The 21313-nt window shown below is 33.0% G+C and overlaps 2 protein-coding genes across 2 annotated transcripts; both read right to left on the bottom strand.

The window, feature by feature from the left end:
• Positions 1 to 6253: 6253 nt before the first annotated feature.
• On the bottom strand, positions 6254 to 9250 carry LOC112515422 (60S ribosomal protein L35-2-like). Its single transcript, XM_025122236.1, has 4 exons — positions 9158 to 9250; positions 8922 to 9057; positions 7602 to 7758; positions 6254 to 6438 (listed from the first exon to the last, which is right to left on the bottom strand). Exons 1-4 carry the CDS (start codon positions 9159 to 9161, stop codon positions 6364 to 6366), a joined length of 372 nt encoding a protein of 123 aa, XP_024978004.1. The 5' UTR covers positions 9162 to 9250; the 3' UTR covers positions 6254 to 6363.
• A 10954-nt stretch (positions 9251 to 20204) lies between these two features.
• Positions 20205 to 20810, bottom strand: LOC112515170. The gene has a single exon (XM_025121846.1). The coding sequence runs from the start codon at positions 20808 to 20810 to the stop codon at positions 20205 to 20207; it is 606 nt and encodes a 201-aa protein (XP_024977614.1).
• Positions 20811 to 21313: the final 503 nt, after the last annotated feature.

Raw genomic sequence — 21313 nt, 5'->3', positions numbered from 1 at the left:
TTTGGTTACACACAGATCTTTAGCAAATACAAGAAAAGAGATTGCTAAAAGGAAGATCATTTACTTAAGCTAGAAGATGCTTGAAGTAAGAATAAGATAGCAGAGAGATGCGCGCACTCTACATGGAGAAGAAACACTTCTATTTATACCCAGTGCATTAAATGAACATTTAATGCAGTAAGGTAGGGTTTAGAGTGCGTGTCAAGCCTTAAGAGGAAGGCTTGTCCTTTGCTACAGTGAATAGTACAAAAGCACTATTCTTGAGCAGACATCATTGCCTAAAGTTGGTGGACAAAGAGTCGACTAATCGGCTCCGTACCGTACTAACTTTAGTAAGGGTATGGGTTTTTCCTTTGTGTGCAAAAGGACAAGACAACAACAATCGTGCTAAGCAAGCTTCCTTTGATTGCTGAATGCTGGAATAACCTGGAGGTCTCATCATCATTCGTTGAAGCTAGAGCAATCTTCACACATTTGTAGATAGGCTCGTAATCACTGAATACCGCTTCAGATCACGTACTCGCCAGTCTCTAATCTTCAGTTTCAGTCTTCGACATTCGCTGAAGGTTCTTTGGTGTGAGTATTGTCTTCTTGAAGTATTGTTTGTCTATGAGATTTACAAAACAAGCTTCTCAGCGATCACTGAACATACTCAGTGTATGATCGATGGAACTGAAAATACAGAAACAAAATTACAGCGATAGATAAAAGGGATTATCATCAAATCACTGAGAGAGAGGATCAACAGTTTCTCAGTTTTCGAGAGACTGGGAGCTCTTAAGACTGTTGCCAATCTCAATTTCGCACAAAACTAATCCATACCCTAACCCTTCATTTATACTTGATATCATGCACACTAACTACTAGCATTTAACAAGTTCATAATCAATAATCTTCATTCTAAGGTTACAAAGAGGTTCTATTTATACGCTAAAAGTAACTATGAGATAACTATCAAAATTGACATTGAAATCTAAACTAATGCTAAACCAACTAGGAAAGTCTTTAAAATTATTAATTAAAGAAAACTAAATAATAATTATAACTTACCTATGAAAATAAGGCAACTAAATAGTAATTAAAGGAAATGTTTTGATGTAGCGTTTGCCTAAGGGACGACGGTCTCCTGCTTTCAGTGCGGATTTCTAAGAGAATTTGGGCTTCTTTCAAACCCGTTCCCTTATCTCCTGTTGATCCTTGAAAAAGCCCGTTAACGCTCGGATCTGTCCTATATAAGAAGTTCTACACTAGCCTCTGATTGAGAGGATGACAATGGAGTTAGGAAGTCCCTTATTATAATAGGAGCTTTCTGGGCAAATTCTGAGGATGATGTGAGATAGAATCAGCCTTCGATACAAGGTTTGTTTCAGTGCTTACCTCCTTTGACACGAGCTCATCTTAAGAACCCTCATTTATGGCCCTTGCACCAGTAACTAACATGACCCGATCTTCTTCCATGACCCAACATAAAATAATTTCACTAAATCTCGTATTTTCTTATTTAGATACCATTCTCGTATGCTACCCCTACCTACCTATATATATATATATGTGTGTGTGTGTGTGTGTGTGTGTGTGTGTGTGTGTGTGTGTGTGTGTATGTTATAATTACCCAACCATGTGATTGCTACTAAGATGCTCTATTAGAATGCAGATATATATATCCAACTTAGGCACTGTGGTAGCTCAACTCGCCATATCTTGGGTTTGCTCTCTATCAATCATTAGTTCGAGTTTCCAAAGGACATTGGAGGTTTTCTTGGTTGTTAAACTTTAGGGACTCATTAGATTAATCAATACATTTTGTGGTTCAAGATTTTGGTGGTTTAGATTGCTGGATCGGGTTGTAAAGATTGGTACACTCTTCATGCTCGGTTCAAGATTTTTTCGAAAATGGATTCTTGGTTCGGTCCCATTCAGAACTAGAGCAAAACAAGTTTGTTTTCTTCGAACATGTAGTGTTGTTTTAAGCTTGTATTTCTAAATCAAACATATCTAGGTATGTATCTGGTTCGTCGTCCGTCTTGGAACGAAATGGAAGCTAAATTGTTTTAGATTTATTCAGTTATCTTTTATGTTCGAGTCATATTCAATTCAATCCAATCCGGTCCATTCCAACCTGATGAACAGAAAGTTGTCTTATCAAACACAATATCTTAGTGTATCTTTAACAATTATGCTATAATTTTTCTAAAATAGGGTATCTAAAAGCAAAATCTTTAAGTAACATAATATCCAATTCAAATGGCTACTCGCTTTTAGTAATTCTAGCATTAATTATATTTTATAAATTCATCATTTCAATATACTTTTAAATGAACTTTATAAAAATATTATAACACATTCCGCCTCATTGCTGTAAACAATTAAAATAATATATTAGAGATTTCTGTAAATTTGGAGATTTCTGCTGTCCCTTTTTCCCATCTCTATTTAAGTATACACTTTAGCATATCTGTTGGAGCAAACGTTTACTTTTAAATCTCTAAGATCTCTACTTTAGCATTTGTCATTGGAGATGATATTAAGAGATTGAAAATTAAAATGGGTTTTTTCGGTAAAGGATACAAAACTCATCGTAGAAGTATAAACCAACAAAACCCTTCAAAATGCATTCGATTTTTTTGTTTATAATATTATTTTACTCAATACAAAATGATAACTTTCGGACATCTAAAAAGACAGTGGATCTAAACATTTACAGTCTTCATAGTATATGTAACGATTTTTCTCTAGTATTTCAAGAACCTTTTAACACTTTGAAAAACTCAATGTTCTATTGATATTCTTCATATTATTTAGAGATTTCGAATACATAAAACATTAATCAAATATTTATATTCAGATTATTAATATCTATGTCATTATGACTAATTTATGTTTAGTGTGTGGGTTGGGTTCACGTGAAACTAATGGTTTTTGTGAGACCCGTAAGACCAATTGATGTTCATTGATCAACTTTATAAGTTAATGATCTAATGGTCTAAAGTTGCACGGTGACAATTTTATGATTATTGAGAAGTCTCGTGGCAATTTTGTGATTATAAATGTTCAGATTGTTGATCTAATCCAAGGGTTGAGAATTGGTCTTACGGGTCTCACGAAAAACCCTTGGTCTCATATGATCCCAAGTCTAGTGTGCGTATATATCCGTTCCAGGGACGGATCAAGAAATTCTTTCAAACAGTGGCACCGTTTGACTATAAGAAGCAAATATACGAAATCGTCATTTGATTAAGAAAATGACACTAACAGAAATCGAACTAGGATCTGGGGTGGAATAAAATTCTTGCAAACCAACTATACCAAATAAAACTTGTTCTTATTGTAGTTTCAAAATACATACGGTGGCTCACAAGAAATTAATACGGTTGCACCTTTCACGAACCTAATATTTTTTACCCTTTGACGGAGAAATAATATGGTCAGTGGCGGATCCACAAACTTTTATTATTGGGGGAACCTTTTAAGGATGTTAAAAAAGATCTGAAACCGAATAACTCTTTCGAACCAATACGATTTTGGGTTATTTGATTTTCGGCTTAAAGGTCCAATTTAATAGAATAATAATAACTATTAGCATTATAGCAAACAAAAAATGATAACTAAAATGAATTTTAAGAGGTTGACACTTAAAAGTTTAAGGAATTAGAGTTTAATTGATCAATTAATTACTTTTTCAAGTAAGAGTTTTAAATAAAATGACAAGAATTAGAATTGGGTCTAACTTTTATTTATTCTGGGCCTATTAGTAATTTTAGGTTAACAAAAATAAAAATAAACCTACAATAATGTTTTAGTGGATGACTGCTAGGGTTGTTGGGGGCTTGTGCCCCCTACACCTTTGCTGTAGATGCGCCAATGAATACGGTGGTACGTGCCACCTATTCCACCAAAGTAGGTCCGTCCCTGATCCTTTATCAATAGAAAAACTATAAACTCGTATGTATATTTTGATAGTCACGTGTCGAGGTGGACTTGGAAAAAAAATAGAGTAATCAAAATGATTAAGTTACAAAGCGAGAGAAATTTCAATAATATGTCAAACGACCTTAGTGTTACTCTTAAGACAACTTTACTGTTTTGAAACTGTTATTGTTTACAAAAATTAACATAGATTGTTTTTTGTGCTTCTAACAGATAGAATATTTGAATATCTTCAACAAATCCTTTAAAAAAAAGTTAATTTTTTTTAAAATGAATTACATCCTGCTCCAACAACTTCTGTATTTTGGATAATTTGATTACCGAAAGCCCTTTGGTATAGCGGTATAGTAGTATTTGAAGTTCAAACTTCACCAAAAGTGAAGAGGGTGTGAGTTTATTTGTTGCAATTGCTATATATAAATATTATATCTATACTATATTATAAAGCATTTGACAAAAATTCTTAAAAATCATTTTTATGTACAAAGTACTGTTTATTAATGCATATTACTTAAATTTTAAGATTACAAGTAAATTRTGCATAAGTACAACTTATTAAAGTTCTATGTTTGAATTTGTTTAACTAACTGCAGATAAACATAATCAAATAGAAGATAAACATCTCATTTAGAAGTATAAAAAATCTAAAATATAATTAAGATAATTATTGAGTTCTAATAGAATACTTAATTATTATCTTTATAAAAAATATATTATTAAACCTAAATTAAGTTACTTCGTTACGTTAAATTAATTTATAATAAAAAATTTGAATTAAAAAAATACACAAACAAAAACTATTAAATAGTTAATTTAATACTAATATTGATATATTTTCTGCAAATTTTATATGATAATTTCAAATTTATATTTTATTCAAAAATAAAAACATTATCGATTTTTCAAAACCATATACAATCGTATTATATTGACATGGATAAAAAAAAATAAAACGAAACATTGAAATGAAAATGTGTCTCGATACATTACACGGGTACCTTTATAGTACTTAAAAAACACTTGATTTTATTATTAAAATATTTCATATGTTTAATAAATTTTATCTCTCTCTTTTAAATAGTTAATGCCAAGATTTATTAATGATAGAAAGATAATATAAAATTATTTCTTTTACATGTTAATTATATTTTTGAAATTTTTGAAATTTTTGTTGAAGATGCTCTGAGGCTGTTAAGCATATTGCATCGAGGCAACGTTCGCACCTCATTACAAATTTTTTGTTGAAGATGCTCTTAAGCTGTTTGGTAAACGATCCCTTAATATATATATATATATATATATATATATATATATATATATTAAAAAAAAGATTCACAAATTTTATTAGAAGTATATAAAAAATCTAAGTATATGGGAAACTGAGAATTGATGGATTATCTCAAAATTTTAATCATTAAAATACAAACGGGTCGAACAGCCAATTTTGAATTATTTTGTATTATAATGTCTGTCAATTAATTTTAACAAGTAATTTTGTATACACTCATTTCTTTGAAAATAGTTGTCCTCAATCAGCTTGACAATCAGATCTACCAGACATAGACGGACCTAGAGGGGTGGTTAGGTGACACGTACCACCGTATTGTTCCTCCCTGGTAAGGTAAAAAAAATTAGGTTCGTGAAGATGCAACCGTTTTATTCTAGAAGGTGCAACCGTTTTATATAGTGCCACCCTATCCAAAAATTCTTAACACCTCTATGTCTTAGGTCTTGAATAATACTAATTTTGAACCTAAACATTTGAATTGGGGGCATGAAGTTGAAATTACATTAGATGAAGATGTGTTTTGGTACATGGAACAAAATAGTATAGCACAATAACTTATAGGCCCACACTTGATGCGGCATTAGTCTTAGGGGATTGTTTGGTTGGTTTTCATCAAGTTGGGGGCATGAAGTTGAAATTACATTCTTAGGTTGATTGCAAGATCCACCCATGGGCAGGACCGTGAATCGGGCTTAGTGATCCGACAGTGCCAAGTAGAAAGGCCGTCTTAATTGGGAGCAACAAGTTTGAAAAAAACTTGGTCTTCCCCATACACCATGACTTATATATAATGAATAGAGGACAAATGTGACCAAAAAGGGTAAAAAAATGAGATAAAAACGGTCATATGGCCATTGGGTATCGATAATATATTTGAAAAAATAGGCCGGTCCCGGGCCGAGCCGGGCCTTTTTTGACGAAAACTCTAACAGTCCTGGACCGCCAGTCCCGTTACCCATTTGGTCATCTCCATTGGCAATTAAAAATCGTTTGCAAACCATTCGAACCCTGTAACACGGGCCAAAAGAAACGGCCTTCGTATTTAAGCATCTTTCAATTATCATTAAAGCAGAAAAGCAGCGAATCTGGGTTTACAAAAACCACTGAAATTGATGAACTGCAAAACTCAAAAAGACAATAATGCACCTCTAAACCTTGATGGCGTATTTCCTCAATGGGAAATACTTCTCTTTCTTCTTCTCTCTTTCGGTTTTCAACGATGCCTGACAAGGACCAGTCAAGGATCAATACAATAAAACTAAAACCGTATTCCATTTGATCATCATCTGAGAGTATTTCAGTCATTTACTTAAGTAATCAGACAGCTTTCAAATCGCTGAATGCAGCAAAACGGACAAAACCATCAAATCTTGCATGGACAGTCTACCAAAAAGCACAAAAGAATTTAAATTTGAGTTTAATGGCGTAATCCTGCAAAATTTGCAACATTTTCTTATCGTTATTGCATCAAAATTACACCTTTCAGTTTTTTGAAATGATTTTCAAGCGAAACTTGCATACTTGCAACATAATCATTTTTGCAGATAAATCGAGGGTATTAATTTAGATCCACGGAATTCCTTAATTGTCTTCGTTCCAAGATAGATGTCAGATCTGTGTACATCTCAATCCGCCCCCCCCCCCTCCCTCCCCTCTCTTACACTGACCCTACTCTCGAGTGGGATTTTCTGGTTAAGTTTGTTTTCATTTGGTTTTCTCTTCAAATCAAATGTTGCATATTTCACAAGACAACTTCACCGAAAAGAAGGAAATTGACTAAAATTGCCAGTCTCTGCGCCCCACTTCACTTTTTAGCCACATGGTTTTAAAAAGCGTATGAGGCGTAGGCCTCAAGGCACGCCTTGGGATGAGGCGGCCAAAAACGGCACCTATGGCAGCACCCCTCAATCCCCAGATGAGACATACGCCTTGGTATATATATTTCCGCCTCGGGGCTTATGCCTAGCCTGGTTGAGGGAGAACACCTCGAGGTCCGATTCCGCTTTTTAAAACCTTGTTTTCAAATCAATTCCCAAACTAGCCCTACTTTACGCAAATGCGTACTTTTTAATGCAAATTTGTACCTTCTTTTACACAAATGCACATTTTTTCTTTTCTTTTTATCAGAAAAATATGGTTTACGCAATTCGTACAACATTTGCATAAAGAATGGCTAGTTTGGGAATTGGCTTGAAAATGTGGCTAAAAAGTGAATGGGGATGGGGAGATTAGCCACTTTAGTCAATTTCCCCCGAAAAAGGCATCAGAAACCATAGTCATACAATGGGAAAGTATACATCAGACATATTCTAAAGCCAAAGTTTAAACAACAAATATAATGCTTCACATTTTAACAATGCTAAGAAACAAGAAAGTCATATGGTACCTGGTGCTTTGTTAGACGTCTACGGATGGCCCTGGTTTTCTTGGGACGCAAATCAAGAGGCATGTACTTTTTGTTCTTGTACACTTCCCTCAGTGCCGCTTTCTGTTTCTGTGACATCACAGTCAAAACCTGAGCAATGGATGTCCTAACAACCTTTCTGCATTTGACCACAACACAAAACATGTCAATATCGCAAATAAAGTAAGAACGTGTATCAATTTTACGTTGTATCATAGATTAAGGTCTATAATGAAGCAGAGAAAACAAAATTATATCATTGGCACTGAGAGTTATGATTATTGTGGATCAGAATCTATGATTTTAGTCAACAAAGTGATAATGTTCGATCCCATGAATCGAACAAGCAAGTGATGGCAGATTAATACAGAAGCACAAACAAATGGAGGTATGAAGGATGTGTACAACATACTACAGCTTTAGCTCAACAGTGATAATAATTTGCACAAGCATTTTATAGATTAGAAATCATGCCCAAAATATAGAAAACATCTCTAAGTTTGTATGGATTGATGCCCTACGTTATTTGAGGCACAAAGCGCACAGGATGCTAGGCTCAAATCCAATCACATGATGCATCAAAGTAAGGCCCTCGGCTCACTTGTTATATCTATTTGTTCTGCAAGGCGGGGGTCATCACTAAAACAATCTCGGATGGAGGTAAGGTCTGCGCATATCCTACCCTTCCAAGACCCTACCTCTTGCAGGATCTACCGGATCAGTTTGGTTTGGTTTGATTTGCCTTGCCTCGCACATTAAGCACAAGTCATCATTTCACCGAATAAGCCTTGCCTCAGGTGTCACAGATAGATGCATAAATACCATATGGAAAGTAGGAAAGATTACCACCATCTCTTTCTAATGTAGGACTCTGGTATCCCGAGTCCCCCCCGACCACCCCTTGGGGTAAAGGCAAGATTTGCGTAATCATACCCTCCTTAGACCCTACCTTTAAAAAAACAATTAAGATCCATTAATTATTCTATTAGGAATTGTCCCCCGATTCCAACAGAAGTATGATCGTACTATCACAAAATTGGGTTAAACCCCATTACAAACAAATAAAATACTGAGAAAAAATGGAAATTGAAAATGGCAGGGTTTCAAATCATTTTAGCTAATTGGAATCATAAACTGTTATTAATCACAAAAAGATGAATCTCAATTAGAACCATAAAATGTTGTTAACCACAAATGCGTAGAATATACAGATATCGCTAGGGTTTAAAAAATTCCATAAACCACCAAATAAACTCGTAATACGTCCATTAATATCAAAACATCACAGAGGAGGTTACGAACATTTTAGATAGTTTATTAGGAGCACCGCCGGTAACTTTGGCTACACGAAGAAGAGCCAGCTCAGCCTTGAGATCCTTCAATTGACCCAACAAATCTGCTCTGTTTTTGTTCCTCAGCTCATGAACTTTGATCCTCGCTACAAATCAACATGCATTTTTGTAACAATTTCAAGAAACAATCTTGAAGAAATCGAAGATTATTTGAGAAACCAATCATTAGAATGAAGATCTGCTTACCCATGGCCCCGATTTGAGTGAAGAGATAGCCGCCTCTGAAAACACAAGCTTTGAGAGTGTAAAGCAAAGGGTGATTAGGGTTTATAGAGCTCGGATGGATTAAAAAGCATAAAAAACAAATAAATCAATATAAAAGCCCAAATATGAATTATACATTATTTTGACTTTAAAAATGATATGAAATTGGTAATTTGGTCTTAACGATTGAGTTTTTAGACAAATTTTTTATTAAATAGATATTTGGATTTTGTAAAACTGATTAAATAGATCATTTTGACCTAAAAATGACTTGTCATTGGCTTCAAATATGTTTTTAAAACTGAAAGTGGGGGCATTAAAAATGTCATATCTGATTTTCAACACATTTATCTATCGCAACCCCCCGTCGCCATTTGTTGTCCCCATGCCATTTCCGGCTACTCCCCGTTCATAGGAATTCAGAATGTCATCAAAATGTCATCAAAATGTGTAAATGTTTACCCCACGAGCTGTAAAGTTGAGACACACCACATGAGATGTTGGGCAATTCTGTATCTTTACATAATTTTTCAATTAATTTACCATCTTTGCAAATTTGTAAGAGTAAACTCTAATTTTGGTCCCTAAGGTTTACTGAAAAGTTTGAAAGTTGGACCTGATTAATTGACGGTTTAGCAGGTTGAGTTTCATTGGGTTGTTAGCGGGTTGAATTGAAGGGTTTGATAGGTTTTTATACACCCCTAAGTCCATGTCCCACTTTTAGACTTTTCGCTAAACCACAAAGACCAAAATTAGAGTTTATCCAAACTATCTATTTCTCATTTGATTAGACCCCTGTGTGTGTGTGTGTGTGTGTGTAGAGAGAAGGGGGGGGGGGGAGGGGAGAGGGATCAAACAAGAACCTGTTTAAAATAAGAGAACACGATAACGACCAAACTGTTTATGATTTTATACTGAAATCACATGCGATTACATCATATGATCAACACATCGGTACACGGGTGACTTGTCCAGCAACCTAGGTCGCGTGTAATCACGTGTGATTTTACACGTGAGTTTATGTAAAATCACATATGATTTTTTCGTTCTCGTGTTCTCTTATTTGGACATTGTTCTAGTTGGACCTGACACACACACACACACACTCTCTCTCTCTCTCTCTCTGTGTATATATATATATATATATATATATATATAGGCTCGTTCAAGGGAGAACTGATTAGTTTGTGGTAACCGTGAAATCCAATCTCAACCACAAATCAATAGATTAATAAGGAAATTTATAATTTTGGTAATTTTTAATTAAAATTTTAATGCAAGGACATTTTAGGTATTTTCTCTTCTCTCTCCGTCCCCGGCCACCGTCCTCCGGTGATACCACATTGTGATACTCAAGCACATATAAAATGCATTGTGATATCACTGTGTTACATATCCGATCGACCGCACAAACGACCACAGTGTGATACCCAATCACATATAAGATGCATTGTGATACCACTGTGGTATCACCGGAGGACGGAGGTCGGGAGACAGAGAGAGGAAATAAAATACCTAAAATGTCCTTGCATTAAATTTTAATCAAAATGTCATATCTGATTTTCAACATGTTTATCTATCGCAACCCTCCGTCGCCATTTGTTGTCCCCATGCCATTTCCGGCTACTCCCCGTTCATAGGAATTCAGAATGTCATCTAAATGTGTAACTCATGCCCTACGAGCTGTAAAGTTGAGACACATCACATGAGATGTTGAGCAATTCTGTATCTTTACATAATTATTCCATTAATTTACCATCTTCTCAAATTTATAAGAGTAAACTCTAATTTTGGTCCTTGAAGTTTACTGAAAAGTTTGAAAGTGGGACCTGATTAATTGATGGTTTAGCAGGTTAGATTTAATTGGGTTGTTAGCGGGTTGATTTGGTCGAATTGAACGGTTTGATAGCTTTTTATACACCCCTAAGTCCATGTCCCACTTTTAGACTTTTCACTAAACCACATGGACCAAAATTAGAGTTTACTCAACTTGTAAATTATTTCATAGAATGTAATATCTACGAAAAATAAAATATACTACATAACATTTTTATTGGATTATAATTTTGATTAATTAAATGTTATAAAACATATATGTTTAATTTCCATATTTCTTAGTAAGGGTTGTTTGTTTGCCTTTTAATAGTTTTATTAAGAATGAGCCTCTAAATTACTAAAAGGTAAATCCTCATTGGTAAAAAACTCTACCTCTCAGTACTAAATATTTATTAGTTCCATTTATATTTTATTTTTTTAATAAAGGGGACAATAAGTGTGTTATATGGAACTTATACATGCAAATGTGTATGTTGATCAACAAACTCATTATAAAGGTGGAAGAAGAGGTGAACGCTATCCAAATATTTTAGGTATTTGTGATTTTAATATGCTATTCATGTATGTTTGGATTGGATATGGAAGGGTATAACATATGATGCTAGATTGTTGAGAGAATTTGTACTTGGTCCAATCTCTAGCTTTCCATTTCCCCCACGAGGTAATGTACAATTTTCACTTAACGTTAAATGTTTACCATTTCTTATACATTTTACATTCTAGTTGTCATATAATGTGGTTATACTCGCATTTCAGTTGTAGATAAAATTATCTTTGTGATGTTGCTTATGCCAACACTCATGGTTTTATGACTTCATATGAAGTATTGGCAAGCTGCTTTTAGACGACAACATGCCTTGACAAAAAAAAGAAAGGTTCAACCATGTTCATGTGTAACTCAGAAACGTTATCGAGCATGCCTACAGTGTCTTGAAAACAAGATTTCCAATCTTAAAGCAGTGGCTCCTATTTGTTTCAAATACAAAGAAACGTTGTAAGTGCTTGTTTCATGGTTCATAATTTTTATAAGAAGATGCAATATCCACGATTAGTTATTCATGGATTATGACAATGACCTATGATATGCATTGATTATTCAAGTCATAAAACACTTATTTTTTTATTTTTAGGTAGTTTATTTTCTTTTATCCCAACCTTGAATTCTTTTTATTATATTATTTTCCATTTGTTTATCCATAAAGCTAAATTAAGTGATTTACTTGTCTTTACACCATGAGGATGGCTAATTCTTTGCATGTATGCCTAGTGTTCTGTGCTGCAACATTCATTAAGCATTGGTTTTTGTAGTGCGGCTTTTTGGATTCAGCTGTTGTGCGTGGATAAGGACCAATTTTTTTGATAACCCATGTGCAAATACTAGGGGTGTTCAAAAAAATCGTTAAATCACTGAAATCGGCTAAACCAAGTCAAACCAGACCGTTTTTGGCTGTTTGAGCGGTCTGGCGGTTTGGTCTAGTTTGAAAAATAGCAAAACCGGACGGTCCGATCCGATGTGCGGTTTGGAACCTTTTTTGGGCGGTTTAGACCAAACCGACCGCCAAATACATACATACATACATACATACATACATACATACATACATACATACATACATACATACGTACGTACGTACATACGTACATACATACATACGTACGTACGTACGTACATACATACATACATACATACATACATACATACAGTTTGTTTCAAATACAACCTATCGCATTTGTACAACCAATGCAACCTAATAAATTGAAATATTTATAGAAATAATGAGAGTTCATTTATTATGATTTAAATATTTATGGAATACGAATATGGTTCATTAATTATGATTACTACTTTATATTAAGAAATAATCAAAACTTATATAAATTACATATTCATCAAATTAAATGGACGGTTGAGATTGAGTTGTATTGGTTGTACAAATGTAGTAGGTTGTATAATAATTCACCTCTCTCTCTTTCTCTCTCTCTCTCTCTCTCTCTCTCTCTCTCTCTCTATATATATATATATATACATACATATTTATTTATTTATTTTAGTATTAGCAAGCTCAATTTTTTTAACTTATGGATTAATGACCCAAATATATCCCTAAGCCAAACATAAAGCCTTACATCTAACATAATCAAATCCAAATGAATCGCCACCTAAAAATCCCTAATCAGTAAACATATCGACACATTTGACATTGACGGTCTCCAAATTTTGAAATCCCTCAAGAACTTTATCAATTTATCAATCTTTCCCAATCCGTGGTTTGATTTCGGGGCACATCATCAAGACATCAACCAAGTGATTCAACCAACTAAGATTTGTCTTCTATTTTTTTTGTGATACGAAAAACACTAAAAATCCCCTTGACGCTAGTATTGATACGAACATAATGAAGTCTTGGACACCAAACTATACTTTTTCCTTTCCATTACTATTTTCAACTTGTCCAAATCCGAAGTAACTTTAGATTCAGTGAGTTCATGGTTTCCAGCTAATAAACAAATTATCAAAACATTTCAAACAACCATGGCATCCAAGATACCGACATGTTGTCATAAACATATAGTCTGAAACTGTCGTACAAAATCATGCAATAATCGATCATATAATCCTAAACAAAAAAGTCTGTAAACCATTATGCATAAATCATATTGAATCTTGCCATAATGTAACACATTGTATGCAAATGAGATCTTGTTTTTGAATTGGCACGATGTCATATTTGTCATTCTTACTCTACCAAGTACATTGACCTTAGTACGTACTTATAAAATTCGTTCACACTTATGGTTCAATGGTAGAAAGCATCATTATACACAAAGTTTTGGAGCATCAACATTTCAAAGATAACATAAACAATCTAAATAACTTAACGAAATTTAAACGACCATTCAACTATTTCTCGGATCACCAAGTAGTAAACTCTAATCAACTAAAGTTGTGAAGTCGTGGATTTTGTTACTCAATACTCACAGTGAATTTGTAACTTTGTTAATTTGTTTGTTTACTAATATGTATTATATATTTATTTATTTAGACTTTGGATTGCTTGGATTTTGGACTCAAGAGCTGCTTAATTATTACATTTATTTGTTTGGATATTTTGTTTTGTTAAAATGGATATTTAATCTAAAATTCTAAATTGTATATGTTTTTTAAGTTTAATATTTAAAGTCCATTAAAGACTCAAACCGCCTAAACCGGTCAGACCAGACCGTCTTTTCGTGGTTGGTTTGACCGGTCTAGGCACTTGATGTCAAACTGCTCGATTTAAAAAATTTATAAACTGTCATTACGATTTGGTTTTTGGTCTGAGGGGTTAAATCGCCCAAACCGGACCGCGAACACCCCTAGCAAAGACCAATGATTTACAAATAGATTCTAGAGAAGAGTACTTAGTGTGCGTGTTATGATTATCCTTTTGTACTTATGTACTTTTTGTCTTCTTTATAGGAACCTTATCTCACCTAGGTTTTTGTCCTTTCTTCCCCTATTTTAGTATAAAAAGTGGCATTTAGAACTCATTTTGATCATCCCTAATCAAATTCACATCTGACTTTGCACTTAATATTCAAAGTTAGCTCTCAAATTTCTTTAAATATTGTTCTTTACGTTATATTTCCGCAACATTACATTCTTGTTTTTACTTTATTTACTTTCCTTGTCATTTACTTTCCGCTATTTACATTTAGTCATTTACTTTCCGTTATTTACATTTATGTATTTACTTTCTATTATTTACTTTCCTTGTCATTTAATTTTCGTAATGAGTAGCTAATTCCATTAGCTTGGGTGTGAGACTAAGGGTGAGATTTTAAACTGAAGAAAAGTGGACGTTGTTTTTCAATAACAGTGTTTCACTATTCCATTTAAGTTTTATAAAAACCAATGACACTTCTTGACAAGTTGATCACTTTGAAAGTGTTAAAGTGTCATGATTTTAGAGATGAGTCATTGAATGCACGTCAACTTGAATGATATGAGAGGTAGACTTGAGAAAGTTACATACAAAGAGATTTGTCATTTATATCTTTCAAACTAATTAATTCTCAACAGGTTAGTCACTTATTAAAGTGTTAAAGTGCAGTAAATTTATAGATGAACTACTTAGAACACACACCAACTTGAATGATATGGGAATCGGTTCGAGAGAGTGATTTTTAACAAAAAGATTTGTTTATCCATATATTTTGATGACATCATTCGTCACTATCTCTGGTCTTGATACCACATAGATATATGAGTTGAAAGCTATAACATAGTGCAATGGTAGAAGTCCGAGAGGAATACCCTCAAAATAGATGGTGGAACTAGTTATGACCGACTGCTTGCTGTAGCATCCTTACAACATTGTCCGCTAGAATTTGTGTTTTAGGTGTCATCACAAGTCTTACACCCATGTTGTCTTTATTTATGCACTTGCTAAATCAAACCAATCAAAGTTTTCAAATTCATCATTTGAAACCATTTCTTTCATTAGACTCTTATTAAGCTTTTTCTACGATCTTTGTGGACGATACTCGGTATTCTATACCATTTTATTACTTGAAAGACAACATTGAGACTAATTGTATGCTTTTTGGTCCTGATTACCAAGTCTGTAGGTGTGCAAAAGCTCATCTCAGCCTCATGTTTATTGCTTAGGGACAAGAAGAAATTGAGGGAGGTGATGAAGATGACATGGATGGAAAGTCTTTTGGTATTCAAAACAATGAATACATCACTAATTTACGTAATCAAATTGCAAACAGTTTTTGTTAAATGCATTAAATTAAGAATTGTTCAAAAACTATTATGTTGAATTTGATTGTTATATTTTTTTATTTAATATAAAACTTGAAAAAGTAATGTTGTGTTTATTTAGATTAATATGAAATATTGGGTATATAATTTATATTTGCAAAGTAATTGTTTTATTCATATATTTATCAAACAACTATATTTCATTTAGAATTAAATCATATAAAGAGTTAAAATGGTAATTTTTATCATTCAGACTGTTCATATTTCATTATGCACTATATCATACAGAGTCTCTTATTCTTTTTGATCAGTGATCACTTAATCATTCTGCATCAAATCATTTAGCAATTGCCAAACAACCCTTAATTCTCATGGATTTTTGGTTTGCCCACCCAAACCCAAAATTCGGGTTTGGTTTCCATATCCGAAATACAATTGGATTTTGGTTTGCGTAACCCGACCAACCCGTTTGATGCACACTCCTAACTCCAACATATTCTCCAAAATGGAGATTTTGGAGATTTTTGCTCCAATAGGCTCCCCAAAACCTTCTCCAAAATAGAGAGTATAAGAGAGATGGTGAAATTCTTCAAAATTGATTAACTACGAAATATAAATTAGTTTTTATTTTTATTTTTCTTACCAACGAAAATCCTTGAAATTAAATGTATAAGAGAGAGAGAAATAATATTATATGAAATATATTGAATATTTTAATAATACAATTCATATTGTAATTTTCAAAATAGAGAAGTTGTTGGAGATTATATAAATCTTCTTTGAATATTTTGATTTTTCATTTTGAAGAATCTGTTGAAGATGCTCTGAGAAGCAAAATAACGCGTCGTTATCCCATTACATTAACAAATATGCATTATTTTAATAATCTATTTTTTACTTGTGGAAATAAACAAAATATTACATGGTATGCATATGTATATAATTAAATAACGTGAAATATTTGCAGGGAGCTCATTACATGTAAGGAATGAGATAATGAAAATTAATATAGACAGTCAATTTTGAAAGTGCACTGACGTTAACTTTTTTCATATTTGGTTCCTTATCGTAGTTAAAAAGTCAATATAAAAGATCTTGCATTAGAGATCTCATCATCATCTTATAAATCTAGTAGTGAGCCTCTCTTTCTCTTTTGATTTAGAGGCTGTATGTTTACCTCTTGATAGTTCTATTAAGATGTAGTTTCTGAATTGTTTAGAGGTGAATCTTGTTTGACAAAAAAAAATCTGTCTCTTAATGGTTCTAAAACCCTCTGAATGATTTTGTATCATGGCCTCCCTTAACCATTCAGCACCCTAATTCCATTGTAAACAATTACCTAACATTTAAATTTCATTTTATACTATATCATGAGAATCTCTTAATCATTTTGACCAATTAATCATTCTACACCAAACCATTCAGCAACTGCCAAACATTTCTTTAGTTTAACAAAGAAAGGGTTTGCAAAATGGTTTTCAAATGCCTTTATTTAAAGACTTTGAAAGGGGTTATTCTATTTATTGATCTTAATTCCTCTTTATTGTTAACAAAATATTAGTTGGTCCTTTCAAAATGCTTTAAAAGCAGCAAGTTAAATTTCAGACAATTTAGCTTGATGAACTTGTACCCATGTGCTATAGTGGCTTGTAAACAACTCATGCTTTATATATATATATATATATATATATATATGTGTGTGTGTGTGTGTATGTGTATACAGATAGAGGGGGGAGAGGGATCAAACGAGAACCTGTTTAAAATAAAAGAACACGATAACAGCCAAATCATTTATGATTTTACACTGAAATCACATGCGATTACAGGACATGATCAACACATGGGTACACGGGTGACTTGTCTAGCAACCTAGGTCGCATGTAATCACATGTGATTTTACACGTGAGTTTATATAAAATCACATATGATTTGTTCGTTCTTATGTTCTCTTAGTTGAACATTGTTCTCGTTGGACTTGACTCTCTCTCTCTCTCTATATATATATATATATATGCACCTTTTTTTTATTAACCACATAAATACTACAAACTTTACAACCTCATTTGAGTAATTCTTTTTTGATCAACTGTTATGGTCAAATTAGAGGTTACAAATTGATAGAAAAAAAATTACATGGAATTAAGAAAGCACAATATTGTAAGAAATTATTACTTTTTCTTAAAAGATAATCTCTACATTCATTTATCCTTAAAATTCTCCTTTCCTGATTATCTATTGTTTATATAAAGTTTATAGTGTTTCAACCATCAACTTTGATTGTTCTGTCTTTACCAAAGTTCATAGGTGAAACCAGAAAGTTTAAAAATAAAAAAAATGAATTTTGTTTTAAGTTAATAGATGAAATAATGATTCTTTTTAAACTTCATAACGTTGTTTCATGTATTAACTTTGGTTGTTCCAATTTTTTACCAAAGTTCATATAAGAAATAAAAAAATGACGATATTTGGAGATTTCATATGTGAAATTTTAGTAAATGTTTTCGTACGTGAAACATAGTAAGAAACCAAAAAGTGACATGGTAATTATTTTAAAATAACAAGTGAATGAGGTAATTACGAAATATGATATCAATGTATGAAAAAGGATGGAAATACTATGGTTAGAACAATTTGTACCAATTACACGATCAACAATATAATCTCTCTCTCTACCTCTCTCTCTCTCTCTATATATATATATATAGAGTGTGTGTGTTTGGTTTTAGTGAGAAAAAGAGTTAAGATGAGAAACGTAAGAAGTGATCTCCACCATTGGATTCACATTATGATGAGATGCACCAGATTAATCCTTGTATCAAAGAGCGATTCATGAGTAGATTTGAGATTAAAGGTAATCAAAGGTCTAAATCCTTCTTACACTTCTCACCTTAATTTTTCTTCTCACACGTTTATTCGCCTATTAAGATGAGAATAAGGAAATGACCAAAATGCTTATTCAACTTGATTTACAAGAAAATTTTAACAATGATTAGTAAGAGAGATGAACCAACGTTTTTTTTTACAAGTGTGAGCCATGGAGGACAAATCTCTAGTAAAGGAATTGTAATGATCAATTTCATTGAAACCAACAAATGTTAGGGACAAAACTGTAATTCACACTTATTTTAATACTACAATTTGTAATCATATTTAATACATTAACTGTTAACAAAATCTATAAATAACAAAAAAAAATGCTCACTAATCAATATAACCTGGCCTGACCCGTTAAAGCAAATACCAACAAGTCGTCGATTTAATATATCAACTATCAGTAAAAGTAAAACATATTTTGTTTCAGTTTCTATTTTAAAATATTCATTTTGGATTTGATATTTAAAACACTTTTATGCCTTTTTAACCCAATGGGCAATGGCTAAGGTTCCATTTAGCTGACAATGGCCAAGGTTCCATTTAGCTGACATTGATTAAAATAAATACTTAAATGTTTGAGATGTCATATTATAAACATCAAAATAAAGGCTTTCCAAATACATAACCTAACTAAAAAAATTGGTTATATTTTCATGCAATTTGCTCTAAAAATAGATAATTAGCATTTCAAAATATTAACACAAACATTCCATCTACAAGTTGCAAAATAAGCAGTCAAACTTCAGATCGAATTGATGATTTTGAAGTGCGACTTTGTCAAAGTTTTTGGGATTTTCAAATTATTAATTATGATTACAAAAGCTATATTATTAAAATAATAATATAAACACTTTAGTAGATTGTAAGCATTTAAATAGTCGACTTTCAAGTTGTTCAACCCATTTTTACCATTTCTATTTCTTCTTTTTTTAATCGCTTTAACAAGTGAGCATTCTCGTTATGTAGCCAAATCCAGTAAACATAAACGTTCCACGTGATCTCTAAATGTCTTTGATTGAAAGTTCTGTCACAAAGGGCATTTCAATATGTTTCTCAACATCAATCTTGAGTTTCAATAAACTATCATCAAACCCCTTGTTACGTTCAAGTGTGGTAGGAGAAATCACGACTGAATTACAATCTCGTTAATAACAAATAGAACGATGTAAACATATATAATATAAAAATGCTCCCCATAAAATTATGGAACGGTAAGTACCCTCAAAACAACGTCGGATAGATCACTAATCATTTAATAAACGAAAACATGAGCACAATTATTTTTAATTTTAATAGTGTCAGAAAATAAAGATAATATTAGTTTTTTTAGAATATATAATGAACGGAGCATGGTTACCACGTGGTACCACCTGAATCATCCATGTATGGTGCAGGGTCGTTGAAAATTTCATAATTATGTTCACTAGAGCACAATGGCGGATCTAGAAATTTCGATGACTGTGGCATACATTAGACGTTGCGGCACGACTCATTAAGGATAGTTTTTTTTTTTAACTCTGGTAAAATCGAAGTGATTAGGGGAATCCCTCCACTTAATGAATTGTGCCACTATCGAGCATTTTCTTTTGGCCGACGTCTCCCTCCTATCAGTAAATTCGACGTCTCAACAACATCATCTCTACTGGACCCACAAACAATTCGACGTCGTGCCCAAAACCCTTTATTCTTCTTGCTCTTACTCTTACTTTTCGTACCTTCCGACAAAGCCACAGTTCTTCGGTGGCGGCCACCATGATCACCACCATCTACTGACCTGCGACGATGCTCAACGCTACTAGACTCAAGATAACAATCAAGCTCCTTTGAAATCCTCTCTATTTCGTACTTATCCAAAAGAGATTTATCAACATGCTCAGTATCTACCGGAACATAACACTGTTGGTTCTGGGGTTGTTTACTTGCAGAAACATGCTCAGTATCTAACGACGGACCATCACCACATGATTGTGACTCACGAGTCTCCTTTTGTGGTTTTTGAATAGCTTCAAGCTTGTACCTAGAAGGTCTAGGCGTGTAATCACGTTTTCTTCTATAGTCGCTCTCTTGTACTGATTTATGCTCGAACCATGATCCGCGTTCGTACCAAGCCCATGCGGCAGCCTTCATGATTGCATGTTGGTCTTTATTTTCCTTCTGATTTTCTTGAACGACCATGATTCGACTATACAGTAATCTTTTGTCTAACTGATACCAACTTTAAAAAGTTCAAATTAGTTATCGCTTTGATACTTGATTTGAAGTTTCGAATGTTTAAAGGATCCATTAAATAACAAATATATCGGGAAATCAATATCATGGGATGTGGAAAGATTTGGTTCCCATACGTCGTCGTTTTGGACGTGGCATTAAGTACAATGTCGTTGGTTTACAAGGCCAATTTTCTAAACAGCACATGTGTTGCGTTGGCCCTTCTTTGGCCACATCTAATAATAAAAAACAAAAGAATTTATCAAATAGATTTCAATGTAAATAATAATATTATTATATTAAAATCATTAAATGTTTATTTATTTAAACCACATGTTTCTGTATCAGTCTACATGTAACTCAACTGATTTTTCTATATCAGTTTGTATACAACTCAACTGATTTTATGAGATTTTTGAAAACAGTTATGAAAATTCCCAGTAATTTTAGAAGGATTCGAACTGATGACC

This window comes from Cynara cardunculus (genome assembly GCF_001531365.2).
Source record: "Cynara cardunculus var. scolymus isolate 2C chromosome LG 7, CcrdV1, whole genome shotgun sequence".
NCBI lineage: Eukaryota > Viridiplantae > Streptophyta > Magnoliopsida > Asterales > Asteraceae > Cynara > Cynara cardunculus.
Note: the sequence above shows the minus strand (reverse complement) of the source record. Positions and strands in the feature narration are given on the sequence as shown.

Bases quoted from the DNA above. Each gene is read 5' to 3' on its own strand.
- LOC112515422 (XM_025122236.1), bottom strand. The intron at 7,759-8,921 runs GTTCGTAACCTC...GGTCAAATGCAG, and splicing joins CCTAATAAACTATCTAAAAT to AAAGGTTGTTAGGACATCCA. The intron at 6,439-7,601 runs GTACCATATGAC...GGTCCTTGTCAG, and splicing joins GACGTCTAACAAAGCACCAG to GCATCGTTGAAAACCGAAAG.
- LOC112515170 (XM_025121846.1), bottom strand. From the start codon at position 20,810: ATGGTCGTTCAAGAAAATCAGAAGGAAAATAAAGACCAACATGCAATC.